Here is a 13,803-nt window from a genome sequence, read left to right on the forward strand (position 1 = left end):
AAGAAGCAGTGTAAGATTAATAATGTTTTTTTAGAATGGAAAATATTATAGCCAGCTTTGTATATTGAGAACAGAACATACAGAGCATGCAACAGAAAAGAAAAAATAATGATTCAGGAGTATGAAGGAATAATTTCAAGAATAAAACTCTTAATTGATGTAGAGGTTGGACTTCATAGGAGTAGGAAGAGATTATCCACAGCAATAGGAGAAAAGGCATAAAATGTAGGTACAGATAGAGGTAGGCTGGGTGATTTATAATGGAAGCTTGTGGAAGTTCTCTTCTGATTATCTTTTTTCCCCCTTAAAATAGGAAACAAGGACATCAGCTGACAGTAAAGAGGACAAAGAGAGTGTTGTAGGTTTGAGGAGAAAAATTAAACTATGATTTAAGAGTGAAAGAACTAGGGACGCCTGGGTGGCTCAGTCGGTTAAGCGTCTGCCTTCGGCTCAGGTCCTGATCCCAGGGTCCTGGGATCGAGTCCCGCATGGGGCTCCCTGCTCTGCGGGGAGCCTGCTTCTCCCTCTGCCTCTGTCTCTCTGTCTCTCATGAATAAATAAATAAAATCTTAAAAAAAAAAAAAAAAAAAAAAGAGTGAAAGAACTAGGGGCACCTGGGTGGCTCAGCTGGTTAAGCAGCCAACTCTTGATTTTGTCTCAGATCATGATCTCATTGGTTGTGGGACTGAGCCCTGAGTGGGGCTCCCTGGTTGGCAGGGAGTCTGCTTGAAGATTCTTTCCCTCTGCCCCTCCCCCCACTCACACTCTCTCTAAAATAAGTAAATAAATATTAAAAAAAAAAAGAGAGAGAGAGTGAATGGACTAGGGAAGGGGCACCTGGGTGGCTTAGCCAATTAAAGTGTCCAATTCTTGATTTCAGCTCAGGTCATGATCTCAGGGTTGTGACATCAGCCCCAAATTGCATCAGCTCGGTGCTGGGTGTGGAGCCTGCTTAAGAGTCTCTCTCAGGGCGCCTGGGTGGCTCAGTCGTTAAGCGTCTGCCTTCGGCTCAGGTCATGATCTCACGGTCCTGGGATCGAGCCCCGCATCGGGCTCCCTGCTCTGTGGGAAGCCTGCTTCTCCCTCTCCTACTCCCCCTGCTTGTGTTCCCTCTCTCGCTGTGTCTCTCTCTGTCAAATAAATAAATAAAAATTTTAAAAAAAAAGTCTCTCTCCCACTGCCCCTCCCCACCCCTCTAAAAAAAAAAAAAAGTGACTGGACTGAGGAAATGTGATAGGATTGAGTGGCAGTCCTGATAGACTCTTTGAGGTTCCTGATCACAAACTAAGATGTCAATATAGTCATTTTTTCTCCAGCCACATTCAGTTGCTTAAACACAGGTGCAGAATAGGCAGAGTTGGTGTAATGATGGCTGGAATTTAGTCAAGTCTCAGAGTTGGTGCAATGATAGTTGGAATTTACTTGCAGATAAGTCACATATGACAGAAAGGGAAAACGGCAAAGAAACTGAAGGTATATGCACAGGAATGATTATGATAGTCCATGAAATGTTAAGTTGACTAAGGAGGAAAGTAGAAGCATGAGGTGACTGACAATGAAAAGATGGTTTAAAAAAAAATAATAATAATCTATCAGCTAGAAGTTCCAAAGACTGAACAATTCTTGAAGAGGAAATTCTAAAACAAGTTTGAAATACAAAAATAGAGGATGATGTGAATGTCAGAGTGTAGCAAGCTCAAAACTAAGATTTTAGAGATGGAACAATTACTGGTATAAGATGAAAAATCCCTAATGAACATGGAAGTAGAAGGTTCAGGTTGATTTCAATTTTTCCCATCAATTATTTACTATATATCCACTGTGTACATGGCTGTAGTACAGAGAAAAGGAAAGAATCTTTGGGAGTTAACAAAGAGGTTCAAAACTAAAACAAAAGGTTGCCAACTATGTCTCACTAACAATGTATTTTGTGGAAACCCTTACTCCCAATAACGTCTAGCCTCTACTCTCCCTTGAGGACTTTTTCTTCTTCCCCAAGGCTAAGCCTTGATCCAAAAAACCCAGTTTTCAAACTCCTTTGGAACCCCAAGTATGTATATTAATGATGAAAAACAATTAACACCTGCTGATGAAAAGTAATAATTCCAAGGTACCATAGGGATTTCATCAAGAAAATACAAAGTGAGCTGACAAATTTAACAGAGAGTCATGGCAGCTAAGACCAGCAATGAAGTAAATATCCTGACTGCAATATTTAGCTGCCTCTGATACTCATGCCTGTAGGTCACCATCAGTAACTGGGGTGGAAAAGCCTTTAGGTTGATCTTTAGGCTAAGAGGCACCCAGTAGAACAAAGACAGGAAAATGAGGGAACACTGTCCCACCTGCTTCAACCGTCCCAGGCTCTCTACCCCTACTACCTTTGATGAAATCAAATCTTCCAAAGCTAACAGGTTTTTAGGACCTGGCCTTTACCCATGTTACTTGTGGATAAGACTGGAAGGAGGCCTAATAAACTTTCTACACTGAAAACTCAGAAGAATTCTCCAATGTCCATGTCTCAATCACCATGTCCAACATTCTATCCCCCACACAGTTACCAAAGTAATCCAGCTAAAACACAAGTAAGACCATCCTGCTCCTATACTTATTACCCTTTTACATAGTACTAAAGACCTTCTACAATCCAGGCTCCTTCAGTCTCTTAACTCACCATCTATGCTTTAAACTTTAAGCTCCAGCAATACCAAACTGATTTTAGTTCCCTATACACTATATGCAGCTTCCCCTCTACTTTCTTTTCTATGATTTTGCCAATGTACTAACATTATAGTGCAGAGGAAAGAGATGGTACAGGGGTGCCTGGGTGGCTCAGTCAGTTAATAATCTGCCTTTGGGGACACCTGGGTGGCTCAGTCGGTTAAGCGTCTGCCTTCGGCTCAGGTCATGATCCCAGGGGTCCTAGGATCGAGTCCCACATCGGGCTCTCTGCTCCGCAGGGAGCCTGCTTCTCCCTCTGCCTCTGTCTCTCATGAATAAATAAATAAAATAAAATAAAATAAAATAAAATAAAATAAAATAAAATAAAATAAAATAATCTGCCTTTGGCTCAGGTCATGATCCCAGGGTTCTGGGATGGAGCCCCGAGTCGGGCTCCCTGCTCAGCAGAAAGTCTGCTTCTCCCTTAACTTCTCCATGTGCTCTCTCTCTCAAATAAATAAATAAATCTTTTAAAATAAAAAAAGAAAGAAAGAAAGAGACGGTGCTGATTTCCATGAAAATAATCTTGAAAATTTCTCAATGATGCTAAGGGAATTCTAGGAACCAAAATTAAACTCCATCTTCCTCCATCCTCAAAAATGTCTCACTTCCTTTAGTTGGCTATTTCTATCATACTATCATTATTACTCAAATCACCCAAATTCAAAATATTTGAATCATTTTCTATTCATCAATAAATAATTACTTAGCACCTACTGTGAGCAAAGCCCTTGACTATGCATTTCAGCAGAAAAAATGATGATCTAGTTCCTATCCTTAATCATTTAAAACTTAAAAGCAGAAATGAAATAATACAAAATGAATACAGAAGGATAAAAGTGCTAAAACACTGATTCATTCATCTGCTCACTGAGCAAATATTTATTCAGAACCTACTATACACCATGTAATGGGCAAAACAATGTATTATAGAAACAAAGTGAGATAAGAATTAGTATTTATTAAGTACCTATCTACAGTGCTTTCTAATCATTTTTTCCTTTAATCTCCTAGAACCCTAGCTTTCACTTTCTGAATCACAGAATTTTGAGAACTGAAATTTCAGGAGATTTGAAGATTTATTAAGCACAATCAAAGATCCTCTTAGGAGGTTCTCACATGGAAAACAACTTCAGAGAACAGTTTCTGTGGTATTTGAGTTAGACCTGGAAGCTTGAACATTATTTCAATGGGAAGAAGCAAAGAACAAACAGTTTTTCAGATGGATAATTAATTAAAATAAGTATATGAAAGTGCCCCTCAGTAAACAAATATTTACTGACTGCCCATTACCATACCAGTTAAAACACTAAGGGGATACAATGATGAATAAGAGTCTCGGGACACCTGGGTGGCTTAGTCGGTTAGGCATCTGCCTTCGGCTCAGGTCATAACCCCAGGGTCCTGGGCTCCAGCCCTGCATCAGGCTCCTTGCTCAGCGGGGAGCCTGCTGCTCCCTCTCCCTCTGCCTGCTGCTCCCCCCTGCTTGTGCTCTCTCTCTCTGACAAATAAATACAATCTTAAAAAAAAAAAAAAAAAAGAGTAAGACAGTCTCTGAGGAGTTTCTTCTCTGAAGAGACACTGATAACCAATTAGCATATTCATTGAGCAAGTATCTGTTTGAAGCACTACCACATACCTATGTTTCTAATAATTACTCAGACTAATAACTATGTTTCAAATACCATAGTGGGCCTTAGTTGTAGGACAGTAAATGAAACAGTCTGGGCCTCAGAGAATTTATAAAGCAAACAAAGTCTTGGGAACCTAGAGAAGGGGAATCTAACTCCAATTCTTCTAATAAACAGTGGTAAGTATCAAGTAGACCTTAAATGCCAAGATCTCCAGACTTTTCTATAGATAATAAGCTAATGAAGGTTTCTGAAGATAAATGAAATAAGGGGCGCTGGGGTGGCTCAAGAGGTTAAGCGTCTGCCTTCAGCTCAGGTCATGATCTCAGGGTCCTAGGATCCAGCCCCAAACCCCACTGAGCGGGAAGCCTGCCTCTTCCTCTCCCTCTGCCCCTCTGCCCCCCACACCCACTCGTGCATGTGTGCTCTCTCAAATAAATAAAATCTTAAAAAAAAGAAATGAAATGATCATTTAACAAATATTTATCTACTACTGGAACTCGAGTAGGCAGTGAGTTATAATCTTTTTTTTTCTTTACTAGAATGCAGAATAAACTAGAGGTTAAAAGACTAAAAGCAGAGTAAACACAGTTAAGGTATTACAACAACCAAGATGAATTTATAAATGCTGAATTAGGGTGATGACTGTGAGAATAAAGATTTGAAAGGTGTCATGAAGGTAGAATCAGCAAAAACCTGGATAAGGGGGTCAAAGGAAAGGGGAAGTCAAAGACCATGGATACAACTTCAATTTGGATGACAAGAAAAAGGAAAGGGAAAAGCACAGTTCAAAAGAGAAATAATGGATTCTGTTTTAAGGATATAGCAAGCCACTGATCTAGAGATCCAAATCCTGCATCCTGTTCAGAACTTATTCATAAATACCAGCATATTATAAAGTATAACAAGCATTACTCCATGTCATGAGAAAAAGAGAACAAAGTCACCTGTGAGAATTCGATGCTTTTTGATTAGCTAAGCTTACTCCCTGAATGAATGGAACCCATCCAGCCTCATAACACACACATGAAATCTTTATCTTTTCAAAATCAAATAATTACAAGACTTTAAGGACACTATCGAATTATAAAAATCACAATATTATGATCACGAATGCTGAGTCTATAGTGGAAACATTAAGCACAAAAATGGAAATGTAGAGCTAAGGAAAGAGGTCAAGCCTGGAACCCAGATCACTCTACAAGGAGGTTCTGTGACACAAGGCCATGAATAAAAGACCAGAGACCCTGTTCCACAACCTACGTACTTGCCACAAATAGGCTAGACCTGCTAAAAAACAGTACAATAAAGGAGAGATCTAACGACAGAGGACATATCCTCAAGAAACATTCAGAAAAAAAGAAAACAAAAAAGGGCGCCTGGGTGGCTCAGTTGGTTAAGCGACTGCCTTCGGCTCAGGTCATGATCCTGGAGTCCCAGGATCGAGTCCCGCATCGGGCTCCCTGCTCGGCAGGGAGCCTGCTTCTCCCTCTGACCCTCCCCCCTCTCATGTGCTCTCTGTCTCTCTCATTCTCGCTGTCTCAAATAAATAAATAAAATCTTTAAAAACAAAACAAAACAAAACAAAAAAGACACACAGGAAGCAGTCAGAGAAATAGGACTGTAATGGACATTATGACAAAAGAAATGAAAATATCAAGAAGGAACACATGGGCAACAGTGACAAAGAGTTCAAAGAAGTCAGAGAGAATGAGGAATGGGGTAAAGACTAACAAATTTAGTCATTTAAAATTTCCTAACTGCTACATATCTCTCTGCATAATTCTTTCATAATGAAAACTTCACACAAGTACCCTGCATTATTTTTTTATTTGAAAAATAAGTTTTAGCATCCATCGTGGACATTCACACAATGGAAAACTACACAGCAATGAAAAAGAACTATTTCAACAAGCAATAATATAGATGAATCTCACAGACATGATTTAATGAAAGAATCTAGTCAGACGAGTACAAACTGTATGATTCCATTTATATGAAGTTCAAGAAAAGGCAAAACTAATCCATGGTGACGGAGGCTGGGAAAGAGGTTACCTTTGGGGAAGGGTAATAACTAGGAGGAAATACAAAGAGGCATTGTAGGGTACTGGAAATGTTCTACATGTTGATCTGAATAGTGGTCACATAGGTGTAGTCATTCTATAAAAATTCATGGGCTGAATGAACCTCCTACTTATACACCGTATATAAGTCACACCTCAATAAAAAAAAGTAAATAACATACAAAGTAAAAAACATATAAAATTATTGGTGACCTTGAAGACAATAGTTTTGGAATAGTTTAAGGGTAGAAGTCAAACTGTAAGGGGGTCCTGGCTGGCTCAGTTGGAAGAGCATGCAACTCTTGATCTCAGGGTCATGGGTTGGAGCCTCATGTTGGGTGTAGAGATTACTTAAATAAACAAACGTAAAAAAAATAAGAAAAAAGTCACGGGAGCCTGGGTGGCTCAGTTGGGCATCTGCCTTCAGCTCAGGTCATGATCCCAGGGTCCTGGAATCAAGCCCCACACTGGGCTCTTTACTCGTGGGGAGACTGCTTCTCCCTCTCCCTCTGCCTTCCACTCTGCCCACTTGTGCTCTCTCTGTCAAATAAATAAATAAAATCTTTAAAAAAAGAAGAAGAAAAAAAAGTCAAACTGTAGGGGCGCCTGGGTGGCTCAGTCATTAAGCGTCTGCCTTCGGCTCAGGTCATGATCCCAGAGTCCTGGATTCGAGCCCCACATCCGGCTCCCTGCTCAGCGGGAAGCCTGCTTCTCCCTCTCCCCCTCCCCCTGCTTGTGTTTCCTCTCTCCGGTGTCTCTCTCTGTCAAATAAATTTTAAAAATCTTTAAAAAAAAAAAATAGAAGTCAAACTGTAATATGAGGAAGGTATACAGGTGAGTAAGCTGAGACGGTTGCTAATGAAGCAAAGAAGAGATAACAAAGTAACTTAGGTGGGTTACACAATTCAGAGTATTTGTGTTGTTTTGTTTTTATTTGAGGTATAGGACAAAAAGCAAATAATATACCTAACAAAGGCCTACATCAGATGAGAGGGGATGAAATCAAGGATGTAAGTACAGGGATAAACCTCGAAAAGGAGGATGAATACTACTTTCTCTAGAATTGAAGCAAAGGATGAGTGAATACAGAAATTCTGAGATAGAGGGGCACCTGACTGGCTTAGTTGGTAGAACATGTGACTCCTGATCTAGGGGTTGTGAGTTCAAGTCCCACATTGGGCGGAGAGCTTGTTTGCTTGCTAAATAAATAAATAAAATAACTGTGAGATAGAGAAGAAGAGAAAATAAAGTAACCTTGAACTCTTTAGTGAAGCATGCAATAAGGTCAGTTGAATCAAGTGAACTGAGTCAGGAAAGGATCAGAGCTTTAAGTACATTTTAATTCAAATAGGTACTGCAGAGAATATAAAAAACAAGGATGAGGAAGGAAATTACAGCCAGGGACAACACTCAATGGCCTGAAAGCAAGGGCAGAGATAGCAGATGATGCAGTCTACTCAGAGCTGGATGCAGAATAAAAGGTGAAAGAATAAAAGAAAAAAATCCAAGTGCTAGTACGTGCGTCACTGAAACTATATAATGAAGAATGATGTCTAAGTAAAATACTTATTTAAGTGATGGGAAAGAGGTAGGTCTAATAAAGGTCTTGAAAAAGTCAAGGATGAAGTTACTAGGGTCTCAAGTAGGGCTGTGCAAAAGGAAAGTTGTCACTAGAGTTCATTACTACAGAATATTTTTCTGCAAATCCCACAAGGTCAGACCACATTCTCCTTTCACCACACTTCCTACAGCTACTAGTGGCAACTTCTCCTCCCTGATAAAACTGACCTTTATCCCCTATTTCTAAGTACACCTATGCTTGATGAATGGATTATACAAACACATCCTGTCCATTCAGAAACTCCATGAGTACTTTTACACTGCTTTCTAGCTCTGTTTTCCCATGAAGATGTTTTCAGTGGTAAACTCCTAGAAGACAGATCCTATCCCTATAAATTCTCTGTTCACAGCGCTGGATTTGGAATTACACATATGCAGGTGTTTTAAAAAGTGCTTACTCGTGAAATAGATCGTTACCGAAGAGACTCTTCAAGATTTGAACACATTCCTACAAGACTATATAATCATGGCCAAATCAGAGAATGCTTAGAAATGACATCCGTTTTTATAACTGTCAAGACAACCTCTAGGAAACAGGATAACATTTACTATTGCATATTGATTTTCCCTACTTTACACTATTTAGCCCTCTGGCTAACTCCTCAGTATCCCTTTAGTAAACCTATTCTTTGCAGTTCATTTACTCCCGGGCTACATTCCAGCGTCCCTTCTTCACATCCAGAATCCCTGACAAACGCCCACAGGACCACTTTTCCAAACCCCTATTCCCCCATTTCCCATTCAACCCCAGGCCATGACTTCCATTTCTCCACTCCCCATTTTTCTGCCTCTCCAGACCTTCCTTTCCTCCTGCCGAACTACACAATCCCCACCCCTCAAATGCCCTAGCCCAAGTCTTCCCGCCTGAGATCCCCCTCCCCCACTGTTCCCATTCAGGCTCCCGCTCCCCGTCCTTTCCCTCCCGGACGCCGGCTGTCCCCCGTACCTGCTCCTTGACCTCGGGCCCCGAGGCCCCGGTCCGCTCCTCCAGTAGCTGCCTCCCGGGAGGCGCTCGCCGGCGCGGCGGCAAGGGCTGGGGCTGGGGCAGCTCCACCGCCCGCTGAGCCCCATCCTCCCGGCGGCCGGCCGCCGGCGCCGGCGGCGGCGGCCGCGGTCGGCCGCGGCAGCGGCTCCGCTTCATATCTGTGGCTGGGCCCCGCAGGCGTCAGCACCGCGACTGTCCCGGCCCCGCACGGCCCCGGGCCGCAGCGCTGCCGCGCCAACCACCGCCCGCGGCCACCATGGCCGGGCGGGCGCCCGAAGCCACCGACCCCAGCTCGCAGCTCCTCCGCGCTTTCTGGGGCCTCAAGCGCCACGACCTCCCCGGCGCTCCTTAGTGAGGCGGCAACATCCCCACCGCCTCGTCTTCTCCCACCCGGCACACGCTCGGCCGGCCACCCGCCGCCGCCGCTGCCGCCGGCTCTACAGCCAGCAGCCAGCCGGCCCGCCCGCCTCTGGCCCGGCCCCGCCCCTGCCCTCCCCGCCTGGCGCGCGCGCGCGCGCACGGGGAGCCCGCCCGCCACCTCTGGCCGCGCGCGGCCTCCCGCGCACGCGCCAGCGAACGGTCGCGAGAGACCCGCCCGTGGCCTCCCAGCGCGGCGGGTAGAGCGGAAGGGGGCGGGGCTCTTGGCACGGCTGCTGCGGCTGAGGGCGCTCATTGATTCTTTCATTCATCCATTCATGAATTTGTGTGCCCCGCCAAGCGAAACGCTAGGGATCTGAAAATGAATTAGAACTGATTAGTGTCTTCAAGGATCTAGGGGAAGAAGGACCGGGAACAAGAAGGAGACAAAATATACAATTAATTAATGGAATACTAATGTATGCCTTTTTATTGAGCACTCACCAACTGTCTTCACATCACATTTTGGATGCAGGTCTGCTCATTCTCGTGTTACAAATAAGAAGACCAAGATGAAGTGACATGCACCAGATCACTCAGCAAATCAGTGACCAAACTAGACAGGACTCAAATTCTTGCTTTTTGTCCCTTTCCACTGTTTCCTGCTGCTTCCAGAAAGTAAGACAGGCTATGGAAAGTCCTATAAACGAGGAAGAAATGATGGATTGCTTCTGGGAGGAAGGAGAGGACAAAAAGGATTGTTCTGGAACAATCCTTTTGTTTCCCTACTGACAGTGAAGTCATGTTATAGCCCAGTCCAGCCTGGCCACAGCCAGTCCAGCTGTGGCCTCGGCAGCCCTGCCTGCACGTCCAGTGACTCATCTTCACAGCAACGTGGCTGTAGCTCAGCCCCGTCTGGCCTTCTCCTTCTGGCTTCAGCTGGTCTGCCACAACGTTGTATTTTTCCTCTTTTGTCTTGAACACAGTTCTTTCCCAGAAACCTTTCCTGAAAGCCTCACCCATTTTTCCTGGGCCTCCTCCCTGAACCCTTTTTGAGAAGTAATAATAGCCAGCATTATAGAGTGCCTACTGGAAACCAGACACTTGCATTCAATTCATACATACACAAACAAGAGTTAAGTTATATTATTTCCAGTTTATAGTTGAGGAAACTGAGGCTCAAGTTGCATAACATGCTCAATATGACATAGTTAATAAATGCAAAGCCAGAACTCAAACCAAGGTCTGTCAGATACCAGACCCTATACACACAACCAAGTATACAGCCTATCACCAGTCTGCTCTTGTATTCCCTGTTTCCTCACCACCATCCAACCATTTGCCTCAACCAGAAATTTGGCTGTCATCCTAGACTCTTTCCTTCCCTTCTGCTCCCATGTCCAATTAATCAACAAGTCCTGTTGCTTCTATAACCTTACTTTCTCTCCACTGTCTCCTCTTTCCATCCCATTGACACCACCTCAGCTCAAGTCTTACTTTCTCTCACCTACTTGACTGAGAAACTTTCTAAACTTGGGACGCCTGTGTTGTGGTTGGGCATCTGCCTTCAGCTCAGGTCATGATCCCGGGGTCCTGGGATCGAATCCTACATCAGGCTCCTTGCTCAGTGGGGAGCCTCCTTCTCCCTCTGCCTGCTGCTCTGCCTGCTTGTGCTCTCTCTCTCTTTCTCGTTCTCTTTGACAAATAAATAAATAAAATCTTTAAAAAAAAAAACTTTCTTACCTGTTTTCACTTACATCCACTCCTTTTCTCTTCAAACCCATCCTCCAAAAAGCTGTTTAAAGAATCTTCACATAAGATGATGTTACTCCCTAGTTTAAAACAGTTAAATGGATTTTCATGCCCCTCAAGATGAAATGTTCACTTACTCTATTTGACAAGGCCATCCAAAATCTGCCTGCCTCCCTTTTCCTATTAATTCCTGCTGTACCAATTATTTACAGTTATACCAGCTGTCTATAGTTACCTGCATGTACCAGATCTGCCACATTCTTGGTTACAAACATTAGAAACACTTCTGACCATCCCAGGCCTAAGGGAGAATTTATTGGAAGGCTATATAGAGGGGCTCACAAAATTGAACAGAGATTGGAGAAACAGGCTTATAAAACTGGCAGGAACAAGAAGCCTCTACAAACTGAAAATCAGGAACAATTTCAGGACACTGCTGTCACCACCACTCCCACACCACCACCAGACAATGTACTATGCTGCTGCCACACACCTCTGCAAAAGGATTCTAATCTCTTCATAATTACATCACCATTCCAGATTCACAGTCTCTGGCAGGAGAATCCACTGACTCAGCCTTGGTAACTTAGGGACCAGAAATCCATTCTAACTTTTCACCTTCCACTATAGGGACTAGGAAAGTCAGTGCAGCACAAAGACTCTAAAATGAACCTCATGATCTGTCTCCTCCCCAGTATTTATGCCTTTGTGTGATCCCTTCCCCTTGAGTGTAGGTGGGACCCATGACTTACTTCTAACCAATCGAACATAACAAAGGTGATATGATATCTCTTTCCTGATTACTTTACATTTTTAAGAGTCTGTCTTGCTAGCAGGCTCACTCTCACTCTCCTAATGGCCTCGAAGAAGCAAGCTACATGTTCTGCACTGCTTATGGAGAGGGCCATATAGCAGGAAATTGCAAGTAACTGCTGGAAGCTAGGAACCAAGGAGCTAGAAAAAAAAGCAAAAGAAAACAAAAAACAAAACAAACAAAAACAACCTCGAAGTGCTCAGTCCAACAACCAAAAGAAATTCATTCTACCAACTTAGAGCTTAGAAATCGATCTTTCTCCAGTTGAGTCTCCAGATGAGAACACAGCCCAGCCATATCGGACTCCTGAGCCACAGAAACTGAGTTAAGTATGTATTATTATTTTTTTATTTTGCCTTTTAAATAGGCTCCACACCCAGCATGGAGCCCAATGCAGGGCTTGAACTCATGACCCTGAGATCAAGATCTGAGCTGAGATCAAGAGTCAAACACTTAACCAACTGAGTTACCCAGGCAACCCAAGTGTGTGTTATTTTAAACTAATAAGTTTGTGGTAATTTATTGGATAGTAATAGAAAACAAATACAGCCAAATACTCACTTTCTGAGTCTCCCATCAGTCAGAGATGACCATGTGATACAATCTGGCCTGAAACTACTCTTACCCTTATCTTCCCCAGCTTAATGAATGACAAGCCATTTTTTTCAGTTGCTTAGGTCAGGACTTCAGAATGATCCTTGAGTCTTCTCTTTCTCATACACATCACACCCATTTCACTAGCAAATCCTATGCAAAGTAAGAGGATATTACAAATATCTGGGAGAGAGGCGATACTGACAAATACTAAAAGAGCAATAGTGGTGAAGGAAGAAAGTGGATGGATTTTAGACTTGGAAAGTAGAACAACAGGACCTATTGACTGAAGAGAGAAGATGAGAACATTTCTGAGTTTCTGACTTGGGTAACTGAGATAGGGGAACAGGAGAGAAGGAGAAGTTTGAAGGTGATTATGACTGTTTTAGATGTGTTTGCTCTCAAGTGTTGATAAGACCCCCAAGTGACAATGTGCAGTGCATCATTGATTAAACTGACTTAGAGCTTAGAACTGAGGGCTACCAGTATATAGATGTGTAACTAATATAAATTGTTCTGTAATCTTAGAGTATAAATGTGATCACATCTCTTTGGCTTTTTTCTATTTTGTCCCTCAGGCCCCTCATGACATATTATCAGGAAGTCTAGTATCTCCACCTTAGTTATCTAAAAACTCCAAGGTTCTTATATGTTCTAAAAGAGATGGCAGTTACCTATTGTAATATAACAATATTTGCCAAAATTTGCCACTTAAAACAACAATAATTTATTTAGTTGACAACTGTGTGGGTCAACTGGGAGGCTTTTATGATCTGGGCCAGTTTAGCTGATTACTGCCAGGTTTGCAAATGCATCTGCAGTCAGCTGAGGATTCGCTGGTGGCTAGATAATCTAGAATGGCCTTTCTCACATGTCTGGCAGTTGGAAGGCTATTGACCATGGTAATGGGAGAAACTAAGTCATATATCTCTCATCCTCTAGCAAGCTAGCCTGAAATTCTTCACATGGTGTCAATGGTAGGAGTTCCAAGAGCAGAAAAACAAAACAAAACAAGACAAAACAGCAAGCCCCAGTGTGAAAGCACTTTTCAGGACTTTCTTACTGTCAAGTTGACAATTTAGTCATTGTCAAAGCTAGTCAGTGTGGGAAGGGACTAAAGTTATATAGCAAGAAAGAGTAAAGGAAGAACAAATTTTATAATTTCATTCACTCATTTATTCACACACTCAATAAGTATTTGTTTCATCTTGCATGGGAGGGAAATATTGAACAAATACACTCACTGGATGTTACAAAGAGGCACAA

The 13,803-nt window shown here is 42.7% G+C and overlaps 1 protein-coding gene across 14 annotated transcripts in view; it reads right to left on the minus strand.

Annotated features, from left to right (window-relative positions):
* Positions 1 to 9,486, minus strand: part of MAST2 (microtubule associated serine/threonine kinase 2) — a 219,630-nt gene extending 210,144 nt beyond the window's left edge. For 5 of the 14 annotated variants that reach the window (XM_064589217.1, XM_045897791.3, XM_064589221.1 and 2 more), the window contains exon 1: positions 8,982 to 9,485. In XM_064589217.1, coding sequence (XP_064445287.1) covers positions 8,982 to 9,176 — 195 coding nt within the window. In that variant the 5' untranslated portion in view covers positions 9,177 to 9,485. Of the gene's footprint in view, positions 1 to 8,981 lie in introns of all 14 variants that reach the window. The other 9 variants (XM_045897783.3, XM_045897787.3, XM_045897786.3 and 6 more) reach the window with 3 other exon arrangements.
* Positions 9,487 to 13,803: the final 4,317 nt, after the last annotated feature.

Source organism: Mirounga angustirostris, unplaced genomic scaffold, assembly GCF_029215605.1.
Source record: "Mirounga angustirostris isolate CCGP_5_RB_7025 unplaced genomic scaffold, mMirAng1.0.hap1 SCAF_4, whole genome shotgun sequence".
In the NCBI taxonomy this organism is placed as follows: domain Eukaryota; kingdom Metazoa; phylum Chordata; class Mammalia; order Carnivora; family Phocidae; genus Mirounga; species Mirounga angustirostris.